Source organism: Homalodisca vitripennis, chromosome 6 (genome assembly GCF_021130785.1).
Source record: "Homalodisca vitripennis isolate AUS2020 chromosome 6, UT_GWSS_2.1, whole genome shotgun sequence".
NCBI classification, from domain to species: Eukaryota; Metazoa; Arthropoda; class Insecta; order Hemiptera; family Cicadellidae; genus Homalodisca; species Homalodisca vitripennis.
In genome coordinates, this window is record NC_060212.1 from 35,645,064 (window position 1) to 35,670,031 (window position 24,968).

Sequence of the window (24,968 nt, forward strand, 5' to 3'; positions counted from 1 at the left end):
AAAAGCTATTGTATAAATCTCTAGTCAGTCTAGTGGTGACCCAAAAAACCAAAAATAATCCAAGAAAATGTGATTAAACAAATACTATAAATAATGTAAATACTTCAAATATAAAGAAGGGAGGGTGGGTGGTCCGTGATGCCGTGAGGTATGTTACACGCATTACCACCGGAGGCCAGTAGATACCTCACGGCTACCGGTTGCCAGTCCGGGACACGGCAGGTCCATGGGTGGTGGATAATGGGAAGGCTCTCAAAAAGAATCAGGATAATTTGTAAAGGAGAGTTAAGGGACATTGTCTAAAGTCCCTTCCGAACCAAAACTGGCATTTCAGACTAAATATAAATTTACGGGGTATAGGCTTTACAGGTGGTGGGGGGGGCTGCAGTCAGCTAGCAGGGGTATAAAAAGGGGTGCTTCTCTTCGTTGTGCCTACGGCGCTGGCAGGGTGTAAAACGGGCCTGCCTTCCCACCATAGCTGCGTTATGTGTACAAGGTTCCTTTCGATAGAATGAAGAACTATGTCTGTTTATCTGTGGGAAAGCTCTTTCATTGTGTTTTGTTAGGTCCTTTGATACTCTCATTGTATCAGTTTATTACAATGAATTTCATTGATTTCCAAATTCAATCTTTCAATATGGGATCTATAGTAAGCTCTAATTAAAATTTTAGTGTGGAGCATTTACAGTTAGTTTCATGTTTTGAATATTCAAGGAAATTTTGATTGATGAGGTTCAAATAGAAACTCTATAAATACTGAAGAATACAAAAGGCAATCTCATAGAAACACACAACAGTTTATTTGTCAAATACTCAAAACAATTTATTTAAATAGTCTACATATATGCAAATAAACATCACAACATTTATATATTTACTAAAATAAATTACTATTTTATAATAAGCAATACAATTTAACTGTACTGAATTTCAGTCTTTTAACCAACAGTTAATCTGTTAAATGAATAAAATAATTTCAACACATTTTCTCCAGATGAGTGATTGAACTGTGAAACAAAAAAAATTTGCACACAAAATACCAAAATTCAAATCGAGCATTTATTATAATGCAGTAGTTTAAAACTGTTTTAAAAGTGGTATTTCCTGAAAATATTAACTTTTCTTAGGATAAAATTGAAATCTTAAACACATTTTTAAACTCACACTCCGTGTTAATACAATTATTTTTATTACTTTAAGTCAATATTGTCAAATTATAACACATTTTGGTAAAACCACAGGACATTTCCAAATTGAACTTAATCCATTATATAATTATACTACTGAAGCACACAATCAAGACTTTTCAGCTGATATCTACGTTGACCAGGTTATAATTTGATCAATTTTAATGAGGTTTAAGTGGAGTTTCTACATGGAAAAATTAATACATTGCCAGCAAATCTAAAATGAAATTCTATAGTAGTCCAGTCTCTGGATTAAATATTACATTTACATAAATCCAATGATGTTACAGATCAAATAATTAGTCGGTTTCAATGTTATCACAGTTTGCTTGTTTCTTCCTGTTTGCCGACTCGTCTCTGGACATCCAGACTGACATGAGCGTAGCAGAGAGCACCTAGCGTAGCTGTGACTGCCAAGATCAACAACTGCCAGTAGAGACCAATATAGTTACTACTGAAGAATCCCACAGAAGAGAATACACTCTAAAAACACACAAAAATAAGTACTTTCACATTTTTTGATCAAACAAAATCATGGTTCACAGTTTTTGCTAAAGAACAAAATAGAATTTTAAATGAAATTTGAAACCAACAATTTGACTCTATGTTTGTCTAGTAGTCCCAAGGTCTTTAGCCATTTTCAGCAGTACTAATTTATTACAATAACTGCTGTCACCTTCAAATGTTGACATTCATGTTTACATGTGTTAAGGCAACTATGAAATATGCCTTTATTTAAGAGGCGGAGTTAGGGCTATTTAGCCCTCTCTACCACTCAACCTCACATAATATACCGATATATGTACAGTGAATGATCTTAACTAATAACAAATTTTAAATTAAAATAAATGCTTAAAAATTAACCAAAATATATACATACTATTTAATAATTAAAAATAAAATTTATCAGCTTAATATGTAGAAAAATTCAAACAAAGTTAAATTAAAACTTAAATTAACAGATTACTTTTTAAAGAATTTCTCGTTATTACTACATTCATTCTCTCAAACACACAGCCCGACCACAAGCACGCCACGAGCACCGCCACCCGTCACCCCCACAGACCGGCCAGCAACAAGTCCTTGACCTTTGCCCCAAAACGAGCTCGGCCCTCTATAATACGTATATCATCAGGAAGAGAGTTCCAGAGGCGACATGCCTGAACAGTGAACGACTTACTGAAGAAGTTCGATCGATGAACAGGAATTGACAGTAAGGTGGATCCCCTTCTCATAGGTCGCTCACTTATATCGGAAATAAATTTGAAATGTTCGGACAGGTAAACAGGTGACTTGTTTTTGAATTCAGGACGAGAGTGATAGGCCTAAGTGTCATGAGTGAATGAGATGTGGCCTTGTTATTAGTTACAGTCGGCTGGTCTTGAAGAGTGACATTAACTAAGAACCTAATAAATAACAATGTAGAAGTACACCAGAGCGAGTCTTGTAAAAGGCTTGGCTAAGGACACAGAGAGAGACATTCCCTGGAGAGAAATGCACCATCTCCAGACTCAATCCTGACCATGTGTGAGTGGAGTATCATGGAAATCTCGTCTTAAGCTAAATTAATTCTCAGATATCCCTGAGAGTGTTCAGTTTTATTAAAACTCAGCGAAATACTATGAATAGTCATGGACCATCACTAAACCCGATTGAACCCGTGTACAAATGAAGTTATACACGAAATTTCAATCCTATAGTTGAATTCGTTCTAGAAATACCCCATGAAAGACAAAGTCAGATGAAAAATTTTGTCAGCTTACTGAGTGATAGCAAAATATACACAATCCAAGCTTATAGCTCAATCCATCCTAAAGATATCCTCCAACAGTTAAGCTTCACTAATCCTCAGCAAAATCATATGGAGAGACCTAGTGAACATGAACCATCATCAAACTCAATGTTGACTATACAAAAATGAAGCTTGATGCAAATTTCAAGATTTGCAAGATTAGCTTAATTCGTTCTGCAGAATAAAATATTAACTATTGTAAAAGAAATTCTTCACATACAATTCTTTACACTTGATTTTTAAGGCATTGAAAAAATCACTTTTTTACTTTTGGTGAGTGTAGTTGATATATAAAAAAAAATTTGTTCATAGGATAAATGGTACTAGTTGTGAATAAGACCCTAGGAGACAATATGGTGCTTGTATACATTATATACAATACAGTTTAATTTTTTTAAAGAAGAGGCCGATTCCCTTCAAAGCCTTATTCTGCCCATCCTCTTGAGCAACTGGCCTATGCGAGGATCTTGTCAAACAGAATAAGAGTATACAGTACAAGGTTGTTGGTACTGATAAAAAGTGCTAAGCTCACAGACAGTATGTGAACTTGCACTATCTATAACTCAGATCCAAAGTCCGAAGTCTTAGACCACTTGGCCATTGACACCCCCAAGATTTAATTTTTGTCATCAAACAATGCTCATCTGTTTGACACCTCTCTTTAAATGAGTTTATAAAATGAAATTTTAATACAATACTAGTGTATTATAAAATCTAAACAAGAATGATAACAGGAACTTACCAAAATGAAGGTAAACACAGCACATCCGTACACGCTACCACTGGGAAACAGCAAGCCGATCATGGATGGAATCATAGACATGTAAATGCCATCTGACAGACCTATCAAGAATGCAGCTAATACTGCATTCCACCAGCTGTGGAAAATAAACAAATAGTAGTTACTATTACTCAACTATATTGTATACTACATTATTTTTAAAACAAGTAATAGTCGAAAAGCCAAGATTCAATTTGCATTGTATAAACACATAACCGGGTTTTTTCAAATCAATAAAGATATTTCCCTGGAGAAAAAAATTAGTTGTCAGCTTCACTAGTGTTGGTGAAGGTCGAAATGGGAGTTTTCTTACTAAGTTTTTTTTTTATACCGAGCTATGAGTATTGTTTTGTTATGAATACACACACTGAGTAGCTGTTGTGACACTATTGTTGATGTTCAATGTATCTCGCAACTATCCAAATATTGCCCGACTCAAGTACTGATGGCGGCATATTATGGGCTTATCTACAGATACCTCTCTTATAGATTGGTTTTGTGGGGAGGTTGCTCAAACGCAAACTTTTCTAGAGTTTTCATTTTCCAAAAAAAAGCAGCCTGAACAATCGTAAAACTGTAAAAGAGAGATTCGCGCAAACTAGCATTCAAAAGTTTGAAACTATTAACATACTGGAAACATTCATCTTTTCCAATTGAAATGCGATCACAAAAAAGTAGTGATGTACACTCCTAGGAAACTATGAACCCGCAGACATGAACTAAAGTTGGATAGAATTCAATTGCATGAGTCTAAATGGATCTTTGAATGTCTGGGTGTGATTTTTGTGCACCGTATGACTGAACAATTTTAGACTCTTAACGAAGTTGACTATTCTAATACAGTCTCAATAAAAAACATTATTATTATTATTATCTCCAGCTTATTTTATCCTTCCTATTTTGAGAAGTTTACAATTATTGCAATACTATGTAAATAGATAGTAATAAACAGATTATCAATTTTTTAAGTGCTCTAAAAACTAATAAAATTGCTGTGCATGCTGTGAAGTTAGTGCTAAAATGGGTGACAAAAATAACAAGTTGTTACATTTGTAGAAAATTTTTAAAATGCATGAGTATGAAACTACAGAAAGACAGGAGAAAGTACGTACTGGGGATACAGAAAGGTGGTTTATGAACAAACCAACAAAGGTTGTCAAAGACAGGAGTTTATTTTGTCAAAACTTTGCCTAATATGATGAAAATGCTCCATTGCTCAAAGCAACCATAATGCAGCTGAAATGCTTTTTAGCATCTCAAGCATTTTATAGTGTTGACAAGTATTTGGCACTTAACTGGGACACTGCTGAATTGGAAACAGAATGACTGAAGTAAAAATTAATTGGATTATTAATAAGTATGGAGAATGATTGTTCCTTTGTCCTTCTGAATGTGATATTGTGAATAAACAGCTCCCAACAGAACTGGAGTACTGTCAAGGATATTTGAAGAATCCTTAAATACATTTTATAATCTGTATGGTTTATGTATAAGGTAGGCCAAGTTTATAAAAACAAATAAAGGTTCGAATAAACGTCGGTCTCTTGGATTACAGATTCTTCAATAAGCAAAGTGAATTTCAAGAATTCATTGTACAAGTCTGTAAAATACATAAAAATGACATTAAGCTTTTTTCAAGATACACAATTGTAGCCCAGGATGTGTCTGCAAAGATTATATAAGCCAAATTCCAATATTATTCTCGAAAAATAGAAGCTGCTAGAGACAATATTTAGAGAATTTGGTGCATAGTTTGATCTGTCAACCATGAGTAGCGGCAACATTTCACTTATGTCATGGTTGGAGATATAGGTAGTATATGAAGTTAATAGTAACAAGAAATTTACTGCAGACTCGTTTCAATGAATTTTTTATAGATATTCCATAGAAATTAATCAAATGTGAATTTGGTCAAGATATTTTTCAACTCCCTGAGGTATCAAATGAAAACTGTAGGTTTGATTTGGGTAAACTATCTGTTCTTGATATGTTTAAAATTATATCAGGTATGAAAAACAAAAGAAGTACTGGCCAGGCATTGATAGAATAAGTATGTGTAAAATAAAGAATACTTTGAGGCATTTAGCCATTGTTATCTACTAGTAGAAATATTTTTTATTTCTAATTTCTCTGTCAGTTGTGGTATATATCCTACTGAATTAAAATTAGTTTGTGTGGTACCTATCTATAAGTCGAGGGATAGACAGTCCACAAATAATTATAAGCCTATTTCTATATTAAATATCTTGTCTAAAATATTTGAATCATGTTTTCAGTTGCAATTGGTTGAATATTGCAATACAAATATTTTTTTCTCAATTTGGATTTTTAAAAGGAAAAATTACAATTGATAGCCATATCAGAAGTATAGTACTATCATTAGATTAAAATAAACCTATAGCTACCTATATTAATTTTAGTAAAGCATTTGACATTGTAGATAGAGATATCTTGCTGCATAAATTGAAGAATTATGGAAAAACTGTGCAGCCAATAGTTGGATTGGATTATGTTTTACAGATAGGAAACAGGTTGTCAGAATACAGGGAATCATGAGAAATACCAAGACCACAACCTGTGGAATTCATTCCAAAAGGTGGAGTATTAGGACCCTTAATGTTTGTAATCTATATAAATGATCTGATTGGTCAGAAATTTCAATCAACTATTTTGGTCTATGATGATATTTCCCTGGCAACATATGGAGAAACTTACAATATGCTTAAAAACAAGATTGATATGGATTTAAAATTAGTAACTGATTGGATCATTAGTGACAAACTGATAGTAAATGTTAACAAAACTAAGTCTGTAATATTCTCTTACAAAAATTCTGCTACTGTATATTTAAAAGACTATAAATATATTTTGAAGCAAAAATTTATGTAAATATACTTGTAACTGTGAAAAACTTTAGCTTGTGGACAGGATAAAATATTAGGGTTAATTATTGATTGTAATCTAAAATGGAATGAACATATTGAATATCTGACTGGTAAATTACGAACTATCAATAGAAACATGTACCAGTATTCTTGTAGTGTTGATTTGAGGATATCTGTCCTGGTATGAGTCAACCATAATTTGGCATAACATTTGGCATAATCCATTGGGGAGGCATTTATCCTACACTGTTACAACTGATAATAGTAGATCAAAAATGGTGGTCAGAACAATTGGGGAGTTAAAAAAATTGTACAATACTGAGCTTTTGTTTTATAATTGAAATAATCCAAAATTTTAAGAAGTTTCCATTTATAGCTATCTTAAAATCTATTTAGATACTATCAAAATACATCGATGTAACAGGCCCTCAATATGTTCAGACATCCTAAAATTGGAGGTACGACGACTGTTCAAGGAAACAAGCAGATACAATGTCAAACAGTACAAATATTTAATAAAAATAACCATCACTAAACGTAATTCAAGATTTAAGAAAAATTTAAAAATTCTTTCTCATTGCGCAAAACATAATAATCCTCCAAATAAGTAATATTTCAGACAGTTACCATTACATAATTGTCTTACGTAAATATTGAGAACTTTACTTTCATAATAAAGATATAGGCGTTTTAATTGATATTGTGCTGATTTTGAACTGAACTCGTGTTCTGAAACTAGTCAGAAAAGTAAATATCATTTAGCCAGAAACAATATTAAGTGAAATACACACAAAGAAATTGACTTTACGTAATATTATGACTAATTACATTTAATTCAACGTAAAACTGTAAACTAGCTTTAGGAAGAAACTGTAAAATTGAACTGCACCAAACATATTTGAATTGATATTGAATTTAAAAAATTGCAACAAAATTATTTTAAGTTTTGGAATATTTAAAGTGCCATTAAACATTTAACTGCATTAAAGATATAAAAATACAGGGAGTTTGATAAATCAATACCCGTTTTATCTTTTGAATCAAATATTTTATTTTTTTTAGTGGAACTTGTGACTGACATAAAAATGTAGGTTAATTCCTAGGGTTCCTTCCCTAAAAATTATTTAACTACAGTTCAACATTAACTCCAGTGCTGGCAACACGTTTCTACAGCCACTGTCAGACATTTGACACTAGGCTTGCAGCGTATAGTGTTGGAATGTTTCTTAATGCTTCCTGCACTCTTTGAGATCCAGTTAAGTTTTTGGCCTGGTTTTTTACACTTATTGTTTGGGCCACCCTACAAAAAACTGTTGGGTCATTTTTGACTGATTGAATACAGCTGACACAAAATTGGGTATTGACTTATCAAACACTCTGTATACTACAATACAATACGCTGCAATACAATTAAGTAATGCGAGTAATGATTTATTACTGATCAACATTCAAGTGGTACAACAAACTTGTGTGATTACTGATTATATAAAAATCTGTTTAACTGTGTGAATTAAATAATAAATTTATTAATGATACAAATGGTGTGAACAACTTGTATTACACCACCTAGAAGTTGCAAATAGGACATTGACATAGCCTTTTAAAGTTTTGAAAAGTGTAAAGACAATTCATAATTTGATTACTGGTCCTTATCAGATAAAATATGAAGAGGGATAGTCAAATATTTAGTGTTTACAAAAAAAGTGAAAATAAATTTTACATTCTATTTTGTACAACTTGGTAGTATAGATATTTTGTTATCTCAATCAGTATTGTCACCTGCTTGGTAAAATGGCCGAGTCACTCGTCTCTCCAAATACAGAGTTGTTAGGTAAATTGAGAAATATCAGAATAAATGTTGAATATTCAATAACGAGAGCGACAATCATCACCACAGTCTGTCCCCATATCCACGAGGTGACGTGTTTACCCACACATATCAAACACAGAGCAGCTGGAACAAAAATACGTGATACGGACAAAATACTGCAATATTGCCTATAGGCACAACACCATTGACAAAATCGGGCAGATCAAACATCAAAACCCGCTAAACAATATGTAAGAGGCATAAATACAAATTATTTTGTTCATATTTACTCTCTCTCTCCGGACAAGTAAGAAGGTAACTAGTTAACTGTTTATAATCAAGTTTTTAATTGCTTAAGATGACACTTTGTCAGCGTTTGCTAGCAAACACTGTACACAGATGAGTATTAAACTTTAATCTATTAAATATCAATCAGTTGCTACTTTCTTCATTTGAGTTTTTTTTTTTAATACCCATAACTGTATCCATGATGAAAACCGATAGGCCATTGTATAAATTAAACAATTCAAGGTTAAATTCAATTAGAATCAAACTATCACTTCCGGTCATGGTGTTTATAAAGAAATCAGTGGAATAAATTGTTTTGGTACTACTGCAGAATAATTATTTCAAATTGTTTGTAGCAAAATAATGTTAAAAGATGCAAAAAGTAATAACACATCCTATTATTATACATTACAGGAACAGTTACATAAACATACTATAATAGCATAACAAATTTATAATATCTGAAATTCCAAAACCACTTAGTTTTTACTGTTGTCTTCTGTCTAAATGTGAAATGGCTATTTTATAGCTGATTATTTATTATTTACACTCATAACTACTGTTTTACTGTATACTGGACATATTTTTACCAATATATGTTTTTACTGCTATTTTATGTCTTGCAACTTACTCAGATCCTTGCATTACATAGAAATAAGGTTGTGAGGCAATATCTGAACACATGTATTGAACCAATATGTTCTTTCCTAAACGAAATCAGTTTGGCAGAGGTAAAAACAACATTTTGAGGCCCAGAATTCTCAAATTTTTACCACCTATTTTTTAGGAATTATTTTTCCTTTCTTCCAGATTTTTATGGAAAAAAATAATTAATATTTTCTTAAAAGAAAATAATTTTAACGTAGTATAAGATTGTGTTTTTTCGTATCTCATATACACTAAGCCTTGTATTTCCCTGAAGTAAAATTTGTCAGAAAGTGGATAAACCAGTGTTCTTTAGTCCCAAACATTAAAATTTTCCATGGTAGTACAAAGGAATCGTATTTTATTCTAAACCAGTTCAATTTTTAAAAGTGCTCAAAACTGTATTTCGAGACTCTTTATCCTCAAAACTTTCCAGGAAAGCATATCCCTTTCCTTTCAAGAAAAACTTTTGATGGATGAGGATTAGAAATATATAGAAATAGAAACATTTTTTATTTCCAAAAACATACACACATAGATTCCCTTTCTACCTCAAACCTCTAAGTACTACATTGTATAACAAAATGTATTACTCAACCATCATCAATACAAAATCACACAGACAGTTAATAAGATGGTTTGGGCCAAACGTGAAGAAAGCGTCTTCAAAGCGAATCTTGCTTGACTTTATGTAGATCTAATCTCAACAATATCAGGAGCTCACACTAGAGCTATGTTTGGATTGAAATTCAACAGTACACATTCACAAATAAAAATAATCTGTCTTCAACAACTTGTAAAACTGTAACAAACCAGTGCAACATAAACAAGAAACTAAAAAGTAAAATTGTTTCTATTCTGAGAAAGTCATTCAAAGCTTACTCCAGACGATTTTTGAAATTTGCACTTAATTTTAATTAAACAAAAATGTAATAAAGTGAAACCCAAAAATGTATGAGGTACAATATTCAAAAGTTATAAAGCTTAAAAATGTTTGAGCTGTTTATTGATAGTGTTACTTACATACAATTTCTCCAACTCCAATAATCAATCCTATAAGAGGAACAAGCTGTTCAGAGTGTTCCAGCTGTTTGGTGAACCCCACACATGAACCGTACACTCCAGACATGAAGCACACTTGAAATCCTGCAATAATAAAAAATTACACATAATGTGTACTTAGTTTTAAGGTAATTAACACATGGTCTAGTCGAGTGCTTTTTAAAGCGTGCGATGCAGCACCCTGGGGCGCCTTGAAATTCCACACACTGCAGTTGAGCTACAGTGATTAAGACAATATATCGTGTAAGATTGCTGCATCATCGCATGAATGGCAATCTTGTGAGAGACTCGCAGGCAGACTTTTCACTATTTCTTGGAACGTATTGCCTTGACGCTACTCATCATTCCACCCAAATAATGCCAATAACCAAGAAATTGACTAGTAAAAATGTGTTGTAATAAGTAGTCTACTGATAGTGGAAGTTCAATGGCGGGTCGAAAAAAGAGGCTTCAAGCTCATTTAAGCAAGAGCAACCATTGCGATTTGGACCCATTGCATGATCCATAGAGAAGCATTAGCAGCTGAAGTTCTCATTAAGGAACTGCATGATATAACCGTTGTTATGGGTGCAATCAACTACATTAAATTAAATTAAAAACACTCTAAAAAGAAAGATTTTTTTAACAAATGTACAAGGACATGGGATCTGACCGCTCATGTTATAATCTTCGGTATTTCTTGTTGGTTGTTTCTTGGTAACCCCCTTTCTAGGGTGTTTTTGAGCTGAGATATGAAATATATGGTTACCAGGAGGATAAAAACCATGTAATTGACAACCATGATAAATTTATTGACAAGAACTTTCTGGTAAAGATTGCTTTTCTTACTGAATTGTTTGAAAAGTTGAACATACTAAGTAAGTAATTGCAAGAAAAGAAAACCAATATTTTAAACCTGTCAGATATAGTGGAGGGTTAAAAAGAAACTTGATTTGCTGAAGGCTATCATGGCTAAAAGTGAATACACTAGATTTTCTACCTTGAAAGAGTTTTAAACAGTGGGATAAGAACAGCAAGAAAGAGTTGAGCTCTAACATACATGAGTTTCACAACAATGGTGTAGCAGAACCATTCAACTTCATGTACATACATACGAGTACGCACAATGCATGTTGGTATATGAGAGGATTCAACAAGAGGAATAACCAGAAGTGTTGCAATCAAATATTTCCTCCAGTGGTAAAAGGAAGGACTAAGTCAAAAAAGTATGCTGAGAAGATTTGGGAAAAAATACAATAGGAAGCATGAACACCTAACCATATCTACAGATTTGTCTGGAGAGTTAATCCCATGTTATATTTGAAATAGTTTAAATCATAAGGTAACAGCCAATTTTCACATTTTCCCATTGCTAAATTTGAATATGGAATATTGTCTATAATAGGGGAAGCATAATTTAAAATAAAATTACTTAATATTGAGCAGTTCAATTATCATTTAATATCTTCCACATATACCATTATTTAGTTCTACGCTTAAGTTCTCAGGTCGAGAATCACCAATGCGACTGTCCTGTTAGGAAAATAAGGAGACGGTAAAGTCTTCTGCCACCACTGCATTCTGTATTGCTATAAAAACTAATTATCTTATCAAACTAAAATGAGTTGATGAAACTCCAAAGAGGGGTAATTCAAAAGAGTTCTTTTAAGATTTGACTTTTAGAATGCTTCTTTTGGTCCTCAAAGTTTTTGTGAAAATGTAAACAGAACAGTTTCTGGATGCAGGCAATCAATGTTTGCCAAAGCATGTGTCAATCTGTATTATTTAGTTGATAGGAAGCCAGTAACTATGTAAAATTTAATGATGGATTTTATTAATTCTTAGTGACCAGAGGCAATGTACAGAATCAGAAACACTCTTTATTTGTCATCATTAAGACTATAAATATTGTCAAGAAAGAAAAGTAGTATTGTCAAATTGTATTTAGTAGCAAGGACATATCCAGCAAGGGGGTCAAGGGGTCCGGACCCACCCACTTTTGTAGTAAATGATTATTATTATTTAAAAATTTCAGTATTACTGACATATACTGTTGAAAGATTGTTCTTAATAAAGAAACGGGTCAAGAACTTTTTAAGCAACAAAATAGAGACTTACTCTCTGTCCACTACGGGAAAATATCAGTTGTCTGGATCCCCAACAAATTTTTCCCGGCTACGTTCTTGTTTAGTAGGGTATTTCTTGAAGCCATCTTTGTCTTCAAAGCTTTCTCACTCTTACAACGCAGGTCTTGGGGGAGATGGTTGAACAGTTTTCTACCCACATATGAAGGTTTTTTTCTCATTCAATGTGAGATGGTGGTTGGGTAGAATGTACTTTGTGGCATGTCTTGTGTTGTGTTGGTATATGCTGTTCAGTTTTGGCAGATCTTCACAGTCAACATACAGGATTACATCCTGATTGTATAACGCAACCCTGTCAAGATATTTTTTGCTTCAAAAGCTTCTTTACAGGATTCTTGACTTTGGAAGTCAAAGAGGATCCTAATGTCCTATTTTTGCATGACAAGAATCCTTTTCAAATTTTGTAATAGAAGTACCCCAAACTATTAGACCATAAAGAAAATGTGCTTCAACAAGAGTGAAGTATGTTGTTTTAGCTGTATGGTCGTCACTTATTGATTTTATTTGCTTTATAACATACAGGCCGGTGTTCAATTTTTTTACTAATATTGTCAAGATTTAGTGTCCAGTTGAGGTTTACATCTATTGTCATCTCAAGGTATTTTGCTTGTGTGTCCGTTTCTATATCAGAGAGAATTGTATATCGCTGCCCGCCTTCCAAATCCCAATTGTTTGGTTTTAAAACGATTAACAGCAAAATCATTTCCAAAGCAAAACTGATATGCCATATTAAGTACATTATAAGAAGATATTTCTATGTAATCATGTGTCTTTCCATTTAGAGGCAGCATGGTGTCGTTGGCATAGAGCAATGGTGTTCAGTAGTCACCAAAATACTGAGATGTATCATTGGTGAATAAGATGAAAAGAACTGGTCCTATTGTAGATCCCTTTGGCACTCCGCTGACTGTTGGTTAAAGGTCAGATCTGAACTCCTTACTTGTATGTCTAATTTCCACTAATTTTCTTCTTCCTTGAAGTATCAAACCATTGTTTAGCAATCTTGTTTCCACCTAGACTTTCCAGTTTTCCTATAATTAGTCTATGCTTTAGCAGTCAAAAAAGCCTTACTGAAGTCCAAAAATATTGACCTTTGAAGCTCGCCCTCCTCAAGATTGTCAATAACAGTCTCTATCAGCTTAATTATTGCAGTGGTTATTGATTTTTCAGTTCGAAAACTATGTTGGTTGTTTGTTAGCAACTTGTATTGGAAACAGGAATTTAGAAGCCTTTTAAGATCTTTTCACATATTTATGAAAAAGTTGAGAGAGTTAAATTGACATGTAGTTAGTAAGTATTGATTTATGTTTTGGATAGATATTTTATACTTTCATTCCTGATGGAAACTTTCCTTCCTCAAATGATTTGTTAAAATTTTAAACTAAGGGAGGTTTTAGTTCATTCTTGCACAGTTTTAACATTTTAGAGAAAACTTTAACAATGGCAGCAGAATTTTTGGACTTTAAATTTGATATCACAGAAACAATAGGAAATGGCAGAAGTGGTTTAGTGCTGGGAGGAAATATTTTTGCAAGTATGGCCTCCGCAATTGTTGAAAAATTGTTATTGACACAGTTTACCACTTTTCATGAATTATTGTTTATTAGTTCCTCCCCCACTTTTAATTTAAGCACAGGGCAATCTTTCTTTTTATTCTGTGTAGAATTTATCATTTGCCATACTGCTTGTGACTTGTTTTCTGTCCTTTCAATGAAATATGAAGATGCCTTCTTTCTTATAGCCTTCAGCCTCTTGTCATAGTTTTTCTTAAATTGAAGTACATTCTCTTTATTCCGGAGGTTTCCTGTTTGCTAATATTTGTTCTGTGCAGTTATATACATACGAGTTTTTGAGTGTAAAAGCTTCTTAGTCAGTAAAGTGCTTTAATTCTTGTTTATTTTTAACTTAATTCATTTTAAGTTTAGAAACCCATCATATTCTTAAGTGAGTATCAACCTGCCACACCAATACTTCCAAAAAATATTTTTCTCATAATAAACTGACATCTTTTGTACATATGTTTTCATAATTTTTCACTTATAAATGTTGAAATTTAGGAACTTTTTGGTAAAAAAAAGTATATTTTTATTGTGGTGGATCTGTTTGTTACGGTTTTTCCTACTTTGCCAAAAAATTATGCAAGTGGGTGTGACGGGATTAGATACAAAATAATGATTTATTTGGATTCAGCATGTTTTAAACTAAGGAACAGGATGTATAACTCAATTTGGACAAAAAGGGATGAGGCGGCCCCTGCCACACTTCGACAAACAAGACAGTTCAATCTAAAACTATAACTTAATACTGAATGTTACTACCATTAACAAAATAATGCAATGTTATCAATGAGACAATGTTGTGGGGGGGGGGGGTTGTGAAACAGTGTGTCAGGGTTGCGGTAGCGAGACATGATGGGGCCTGGCTGAATGTCTTTTCCAGGCCCCGCTAAAAGCTCAGTATAGCCCTATCTACCATAGTCAGTATTAAATAAATGACACAATCGATTAATAAGTAACAATGTATTAAATGAAACTTACCCATAAATACAAAGGGGATAAACAAAATTAGCATATATTTGGTGATTGCAACTTCCCATGTCTTCTTCAGAGCCACAATAGGACTTGCATAATCCTCTTTTATATCCTTCCCATCACTGCTGGTCGGGGTGGGCAGGAAGAGCAAAAACAGTGTTGCTGAAGCAGAGATCCCCAGTAATGCCAAGATCACAGTTGTACGTGACTGTTTATCTAAGTACTCTTTATCTTGGAATACGAAAAGGGCTAAAATGTTTCCGTAAAACAATCTGCAAAATAATGGCAAAATATTAATTCACTGTTCACAAGTAACACTGCATTGCACTGCTTCCAGAGTCACAGGATGTTCTGGATGGTAAGATTGGGAATAGGAGCCACCTCCTCTCAAAATTCTTGAGGAAGGATTTTGGGTATTTATCTCAGTCACGCTTCCTTGGAAGCCAGCTCTGTACCAGCCTCACCAGTCAAAGCGGGCAGGGGTGGCATGCCCATATGTCTAGGCTAGCAACAGCCCTTAACATTTAGGAATCCCCGCTAATTCCAAAATTAGACTGGACCTACCGATCTACCTCTGCACCCGAATATCTCGACATTTGCGGTTAGTGATTTGTGGCTCCTGAATATCCATAAGGTTGCTCAGATTTAAGTGACACATCAGTTTTTGTTGTACCCAGTGTTCAACTGGAAGGTATAAACCAACCAGAAGTGAACCCTTCTGGAATGGTTTATACAGTTAGTTTAGTTAAGTTTCTATACAGAAATGTACACAACAAAGCTTTTGTTAAGCCTCCTGAACACAGTTTTTCCCCTTTAAGATCTGAAATCGACATTAAATTTGAATCTTTTAAGGAAACTGCTCCAAATGCATGCACTAAATTTTAAGATCCCTCCAAAAGTGTTTTTATAAAAGTTTTTATAAAAACAACCCTTTAATGGTGCTACAACATACACATTATTCATTTCATTTGAGAAAGACTTACGATGACTGCCAGATGATGTTGAAGATGGACAAGTTCCTGGTGATTGTGAGGTTGGATGAGATGAGGATCATATAGTTGCCTTGTATCGGCCAGATCATGGCAGATCCAACCCCACAACATGCCGATCCTGCGTACAGTAGCCAACTGGACTCTGTCAGGAACGAGGCTATGAACAGGCTGAATATAGGTGATCATAACTTACAATTTCCTTTTCTTAGTCGTGTTCATCATACAGCCTATTACCTTCATAAACATGTAAACATAACTGGAAAATACTGGTGTGGTACCCCTGAGTTACTATCTAAATTAATGTGATCCCAAAAACATGATAACAAATTTATCAACATACAAGTTTACATTGAATACCTGTTTTGTAAACGTTCAGTCTAAATTGATAACAAATCTTGATATTCTAAGCATTTTGTTTAAAAATTCCACACCATCTGAGATTACTGGACGTTTAAGCTGAAGCGTTTTATTGTTCCCTATAGTGTCAATTGCATTTTTATACTAAACAAAATTAATCTTTTTAAAAGAAAACTACAATATAAATATGGTATATTCTGTAAAGATGATCTAGTTGAAAAGTTACTATTTTTAACTCATTAGAAACTAGAACTAATTAAGAAGTTACCTTAAGGGGCTATTAATTTAAAATAAAAAGAAATATTTTCTAAGCCAAAAATTTATTGCATTACCTTAATTGTTTTAACATACAACCTCGGTAGGAGCTATAAAATTGCTGATGCAAAACCCACCACTTTTGTCTCTCTGTGACTTTATGTGAACCATTTTTAAACTTTTGAGGAAAATTTACTAGTAAAATATGTATTTCATTTAAAGAAGATATATTAATGTCAATGAAACACAACATTTTTGGTATGTGGAAAATCTTTTTTGAAAGTAAAAAAACTATCAGTACATATTTCAAGTATTAATATTTTTGTTAACATTTACTAGAAGTGTAATTAAACATTTAAAGCCATCTTTGAGCATACTACATGTACATTTTCACAAATTCGTCCACACATATTTTCAATTTTATAAATTGACTTTAAGTAGTAGATTAAAAACTAAATTTTTATTTCAAATATTGTTAAAATTTAAATAATTGCCAAACATCTGTGGAAATATCCTTTTCTCATATTTTTGTCAGACAGGAGACAAGTCTGTAAACAAAATGTGTTTAAAAATGTGACCTTACGCCAACAATAGTGTAAAAAATTACAATGTATTAATTACAAAAATTGTAATGCATTAATAAATGCAAAAAAATTAAAAAAAATACTTGCCTGTATCCTAAGGAGCCAGCTACAAATGTTAGTTTTGTGCCGCATACACTGATTATAGGAAGTACCAACCACATGGAGGCAGAATATGAGACAAAAACGATGGCCAAACTGATGTATCCATCTCCGTTAAAAGATGGATTCTCCTTTCGAGCAGAGGTTAGGAACAGTTTCTAGAAACAGTTTTATTTTTAAGCCAGCACAAAATTGTTTCTGTTAATTACTAATAAATACCATCAGGTTTGACAGTAGTAAGCAATACAACATTTTACTATAGATATCTCCTTGCAGAGCACTACTTTTTTAATTCATTTATACAACTTTGATCAATTTTATTTCTTTGTAGGTCAATCACAAAATTCATTGAATTGTCATTAATTAAGTTTTTATTTTATAAATAAGAGAGACAGTTGTTACTGTAAGTTACAATCACTTTGTGTTATTGAAACTGTATATTTGAATGTATTTTTAACATTTATATTTTGACACTACTGAATGTATGTACAGCACTAAATACAAGACAAGATGTTGGATTCTGATTCTGATCAATAGTTTCTTCATTGTGTGTTCACGAGTGTTTGCTACACATGAACAAATATTTACATTCCCCCCCCCCCCCAAGAGCATTTTATTTCAAAATAATCTATTGCCTCTAATAGTTTTTTTTTTTTTTTTTGCTAAAAAGAACAATTATATCAGAACTTTGAAATCAGTCATAATAAAATATATAAATATAACTTTAATATGTATTTTAATTAGCGAAACACAGCACTACACATATAATTCAATTTTTTTTTTCAAAACACTAAATATTTGAACTTTACTGTCACGCAGCAACTACGAAAGTGAAGTTATTTTTTATTTCTTTTGGTTTTTACCTGCACATGGTACTTTGAGTAACTGAGCACAAAATGTACTAATACTGATTTAGAATCATACATATCGGAGTACTCTTAAAATGGTACAGGTACATGTTCCAGCTGTTGTTACTAATAAACAAGTCTAATTACTTTGTACCAGGTATGGCAGTAAATGTATAAAGTATCTGTATCCTAAAAGTACCTTTAGCAGTAACCTGTACCGGGTACTTTCGGTTTCCGGTAACTTAAACCTACTCTCAGGACAGACGAGTATCCGGTACAAAGTAGGTATCTGTTATAGTAGTCTCTATGTGATCAGTTGTCAAAGTAGAGACTGAGTTTCCCAAACTCTGAACATTTTTGTACTGTGTTAGTTTGTTGTCACCACCAGGCAACAACGCCCTGGGTGCAGTTTGGCGATTTGCGCGTTAAAACATTTAGTTACTGGTAAATGAACAAAACCTACTCAATTTAATATGTGTTAAAAATTAAAAGTATTAAATAAAGGTTTACAAAATTACGCGCTTAAGATCCATAACACTCTTAGCTCCATAACATGACTAGTGCCGAATTTTGTGAACCACCCAGCCAAGAATAAAAGAAAAGATGGTAATTTAATAACTTTATTTTCTTACTATTATAAATCCTAAAAATACATATTCAACTACAATACACTTATATTTATCTTGTATAAACATTTGGTCTTAATCAGATTCTAGTTTTATATGTTGAAATATACGAACTAAATTTTAATGTAACTCCCATTATTGTACCCTATCAGGTAGTTTGTGGCCAATTTTCAAACTCGGATATCTATACCTTTTGATCTGAGAATAGATATCAAGATTTAGCTTTTGTCTTGATTTGTGATTTAAATTATTTTGTACAATATTTTGTTAATATTAAATTAAATTTTGTTTTAGTTAGATATACTTCATTAAAACTATATTTGTTTTAGAATATTTTTATTATGCCTTTATAAACTTCCTGTTGGTAAAGTGGTGTTACTGTATACTATACACTCTGACCTGATCTTTGTCCTCCTTTTTTTAGTTCAAAAGTACTATATATAAAGATTCTAGAGCCTAATATTTTTCAAAATTTTCGGGGATTTCCATGCTCCTGGCTCCTCCATGTTCTGAAAACTCCCCCAGAGAAGATTTTCTGGGCAGTGGCCCGTAGCGAAGGGGGGGGTCCAGGGGTCGGACCCCCCCCGAAATTTTAAGGACTTATTAAAAAATGAGCATGGAGCAGGAGAAAAAGACAGTTATCAATTCTCTTGTCTACAAACATTAAATTGATTGATTTCAACTGATTGATAGAAGTGACCGTTGTTAAAAATATAATTGTCCTTTCGTTTAAATCATAAGTATAAACGATACTTTTGGGCTCGGTCTTTCGGATTTGGATTTTTTAGGATAGTGTAGTGTAATCACGGTATTTCTATAGGGCTTGCGGGTCACGTGGACGTCGCAATGTAACCTGAACCTATACACGGCGAACAGTTTAATTTAGCGACCTCTTCGTTCTAAATTCGTCGTCGGGGACTAAAATGTATCTTATAGTATTAAGTTATGTCGTTGATTTAGGTTGTCATTAAAACTGTTAAAACTTGCATTTAATTATCGAATATAAATATCACTTATCGGTCGGCTAAAATAACACGTGAAAAACTCTACTGACTTTAGAAACTTCTACTTTTTTGACTTCAATGATCGATGTAAACGTGGGGTTTTCGATTGGTTAGGCGACGAGTTTTGTTATCATGAAAATGTTACACTTATCTATATAATTATCGAGAAAATAAATCACTTCCGGTGGTAATTACCGCAAAAAAAAAGCTCTCTACAGATTCAAGTTTTTGCCGATTTTGGATTTCATTTGGTTGAGTGGTTGTGGTTAAAAGTGGTACTTAGGATTATGTATAGGAGCGGGTGATTGTAGGTATGATTTCAACGCGCGACTAATTACTATATAATTATCGAGAAACAAAAAACAAATTAAATCACTTTAAATTAGCGACTTTTTTCTATGGGAGTTCACAGGGATCTATACTTGGACCAGTCTTGTTCCTTGTGTACTCTGCAGGGGAAACTATCGCTCTGAGAGGGAAAATGGTCAGGATGTTGACGATACATCGCTTCTGCATTTAAAGCTCCATCGAAAACATGAATTAGAAAATCAATTTCCTTTGTTAGAATGTATTCTTGTATTCAGTTTTTTTCTAAATTAAATCTGAAGGACCATCAACTCTCCAAATCAAATTCACTAAATTTCTGTTTGCGGCCAAAGAGAGATTGAGGATCGCGTTGCTGATGATGGCGGACGATGTTGCCTCTAGTGGAAACTTGATTCCACAAGTCTCGGAATGTACCTTAATCGGAACAACGACTAAGGTCGATTAAAGGTACATTCTAATGTAGGTTTTCTTTGTCGATTGTCTGACTGAGACAATCACATTGAAAGTACACTGCTCAACGGGTTTCTTCAGGATTTATGCTTACGGAACCTTTATATATTTTGCTGCGGATGTACTAAATATGGCTACTTCAGCCATGTACACCCCATCTAATGTTCGGAGTTGAGGATATGGGGCCGGCTGTTCTGTAAATACAAATTTGAGCGAGTATTTGAAGTCAAAAGGAAAGTCTGTCCGCATCATTTCAAAATTTAAATCCCGGAAATTCATGCAGAGATGACTTTAGGGAGTTGGTTTGGCTAAATTTGCCTTGTCTTACATCTCGATGTCGACTGTTCTGGATTTAAGTGCGAGTACGTCGGGGGCAGGGTCGTATATCAATAGGGACAGAGGCAAGGGACAACCTTCGGTTACATCCGCACAGTACAGAGCATGTTTAAACGTTTTTGCCATACGAATTGGTTGTGTTGTGTGTATTTTGTTTAAGTTGTGTTTTTGGTAGGGTGTTGTGGTTTGTTGGTGTGTTTTGTGATTGTTTAGTTATGGTTGGTGTTTATCCGCGTTTAGTTAATTTGGTTTTAGGGTCTTTTTTGTTTCTGTGTGTGTTTTCGGTAGTTGGTTTGTGTTGTGTAGTTATGTTGTTAGTTGTTTGTCGTATTAGTTTGTTATTAGGGCGTTATGTTGTTATTGTTGTTGTTGTTATTGTTGTTTTATGGTGTTGTTTCTGTCTTTGATAAGGTTGTTGGTTTGCAGTGTTTGTTTTGTGGTGTGTTTGTTTGGTTGTTATGTTTTTGTGTTTATTTATGGTTTTGTTGTTGGTCTTTTTTGTCTTGTTTGACTTTTTGGTGTTTTCGTTGTTTTTTTTGTTTGGTTGTGTTGTATTAAGCTGATCAACAAGGTCCCTGATGAAATCAAAAAATGTGTATGAACCAACAAAATTTAATGCTCGATGAGACCACTTTTTTTGGCTTGTCGTGGGTGTTTGTTTTTATTCAGTGGAAGAGTTTAAGATGAAGCCGCTGGGATTGGAAATTTAAAGTAATACGATCATCCTTATTTCTGGTGGTAAAATTAGAAGATTTTAAAAAGTATGGCTGGTAAGTATGCATCAGTCTTAGGAATGAGTTGGACTGTATATGAACGGGGTATGAATGGGGGCTATTCTTAAAAAAATAGATATACATTATTTCTAAATAATTTTAATTTGACGTTTGTATGGCAATTTTTTATTATTGTTGACACAATTAAAAAGTATTGTTATTACCTCAGGTCGGAATATACCGAGGAAATGCTCTATGATTCAGTATTTGATTATTTTGGGTTTCTAATGGTTGAGTCGTTGAGATATAAAGTAGGCGGTACTTTGAATTATGTTTAAAAATTTGATTTTAGGTATCAATTGAACGACGACTAAAATCTATATATTACAAATAAAATTGAAAAAATCGCTTTCGGTCAGATAATACACGGAAAAATAAAAACTCTACTGATAAGAAGTTCCGGACTACTTGGATTTCATCTCTCTGAGGTATTATTTCATTTTCCTTAGTATAATTTCGTTTCGGAAGTGAATCTTTTTGTTTTTTTTTATCGATATTTATATATTTATTGTCGTGCTGTTGAATTAATATCCAAATTCAATGTTATGCCTAAACATTTAATTTTAAGTACTACTTTTCCTCAACCACTCAACCTGTGAAATCCAATAATCCGTTCAAAACGAATCGGTAGTTAGAGAGCTTTTTTTTGGTATTTACCGAACCGGATGTGATTTTTTTTCTCGATAATTATATAGGTAGTCGAGTACAGTTTAATGATAACGAAAAAATCGTCCGTCCTAACTCTAATAAAAAGAATACCACGTTTACCTCAATAACCGAAGTCGAAGTTGTTGAAGTTCTTCAGGTGGTTTTTTATTTCCGACGAAAGTGATTTTTCAGATAAATTCTATTATATACTCGTCTACAGTGGTGTATATGATACAAAAAAATCGTCATTATAAAACTCATTTCATACAAATACCCCAATCAGCTGAATTCCAAAAGTGGACGAACTTTAAATCAGTAGAGTTTTACGAGTGCATTTTCCGACCGTTAGTTTGATCTGTACCCGAGCAACGCGCGAAAATGCCCTTCTTTTCTTAAAGGGTTTTCGTCGTATCAGCTGGCCCATGTCTCGAAGGAGTATTTATTTTTCCACAGACAGAATTATAGTTGAGTCAATTCTACGCTTGAAGTGAAGCTTGTTTTGATCTTTTATTTCTTATTCCAGTGAATCCATCATCACTTTGGTGCCTTTACTCGGCTGAGATCGAACTTCGTAAAGTTTCTGTAGCTCTACAATGAAAATTTTTGGTACTAGAGTTGCTGTGAGAGTTATTTGCCTATTACTTCTTTCCACTTTCTATAAGGCGTAAGTTACTAAAGCTCCATATTTTTGGTATTTACCTTTTACCAGTGAAATTCATTGGCAAATAACACACAAAACCGTCCCCACAGGGATCCCCGGTTTCGGACCCCACACGACGAAATTTCTGGCTAAGCTACTGTTTCTGGGTGCTTATTGAGAAAAAATTCTTTAACGTTTTCGTACTACATTGTTTTACTAATCAAAAAGTATACACTTTACAAAAATATTGCAAAGGATTTGGATTTTTATTAATCATATATAAGGGCGTAAAAGTATTTGACGCTTATTATTCTCATGTGGTAATACTCAAGGTTAGTTCAATACAGCCAATTCATAAATTTACTGTAATTGTAAATAAGCAATAATACAGTAAGTATAAAAAACTCCAAAAACGTGTACATAATTAAATTAAATGCCTAATTACCTCATCGAGTTAGAAATTTATTATTGAACCAATTGAAGAGGACTATACATCAAATTTTTGACTAAGGAACTCTTAAGTCTCAGATTTTTGACACATAGAGTGGACCGATAGAAGAAAATTTAAAATGGTGTATAAGGAAAAGTCATGAGCTCAGAATTATATACAGTGATCGAGACAGATTGAGCCAGATGATTGGGGCACATACAAAGAAAGAGAGAGAAACCAGATATTAAAAAGAATATGGACGGGACAAAAATTTGAAATAAGACCACGGTTTAGATAGCTCAAGTCCCCGTCTCCTCCCAATTTTGAAAGATATATGTTAAAATTGCATCTAGTAATTTTTTAAAGATAAAAAAAAATTAAAGAATAAAGTATTGAATACCTCCTAAACCACCCAGTGTGCCAGCCCCATCCGAAATAATTTTCTATATACATCACTGTATACATCTTATTGGAGAATGGAAAGCATGAATAATTTAAATCATTTATAATAAACCAGAATTATACAATTAGAATATATTATAAAAGTAAAAAAACCAAAATAAAAATTGTTTAAAGAAGCTTACCTCCAAATTTGATAAGGTATAGAATCCAGAATATAATACCATAAAACAGAAACCAATGTATGCACTCTTCACAATTTCACTTTTCATGCTTGGTATTGACATTTTATAAACTTTGAGTTCAGAAATAGATTAAATATAGGGCTTCTGTAGTCTGAACCATTCAGTTCAGAAGAGATTATCTTCCTCTTGTCTTCATTTGATACTCCTTACTCAACTAACAACATCCTCTTAATCTCCTCCCCCCTCTTCCACAACATCTGGCCTTCAGGCTTCATTTGGGGGGAGGGGAGGGGAGAGAAAATTATTCCATATATTAGGTTCATTCATTTAGCTTGTTGCAAATTTACTCCGAAACTGTTTTAAAATTGAATTTTCTCTAAGCCTCTTTTTCCATTTTGAATCAAACAATCATAAATTGTACTTACGACAAACAGAAACATTGGAATGAAACAGGTTTGATAAATTCAAGATGATTGCACATTGATGATTGTACATACAATACTAAACTAAAGTAAATGGAATGAATAGCAACGTAATATTAAATAAAATATAAACAGACAACTATTTTTTACTACCACAAAGCAATTTTATATTGTAAAATATTAATGAAAATTTTGCATAAGTTAGATATCAGATTTCAGGATCTCACTTCAGAGTTCAACTAAAATGTGTTCACATTAATTCAACCGCAACAAATGAACAGCTCTTGATTTCTGTACTAAAACTGCACTTGCAAAACGACAGTAAAATTTTTAAATTTATAATATTTGTATTACAATTTTATTGTATTGCCTATTTTTTATCTTAGGTACTGATATATAATTATATATAACAAAACTAAACATAACTAATTGCTGAGTTTTTTTAACAGCTGTAAAAAACACCAATTGTATGTAATGCTAAGCAAGTGT

The 24,968-nt window shown here is 33.1% G+C and overlaps 1 protein-coding gene across 1 annotated transcript; it reads right to left on the bottom strand.

Moving 5' to 3' along the window:
* Window positions 1–810: 810 nt before the first annotated feature.
* Window positions 811–24,968, bottom strand: LOC124364275 (UNC93-like protein MFSD11). Its single transcript, XM_046819620.1, has 8 exons — window positions 24,058–24,968; window positions 17,380–17,549; window positions 16,088–16,264; window positions 15,111–15,376; window positions 10,412–10,534; window positions 8,425–8,599; window positions 3,722–3,857; window positions 811–1,670 (listed from the first exon to the last, which is right to left on the bottom strand). Exons 1-8 carry the CDS (start codon window positions 24,157–24,159, stop codon window positions 1,506–1,508), a joined length of 1,314 nt encoding a protein of 437 aa, XP_046675576.1. The 5' UTR covers window positions 24,160–24,968; the 3' UTR covers window positions 811–1,505.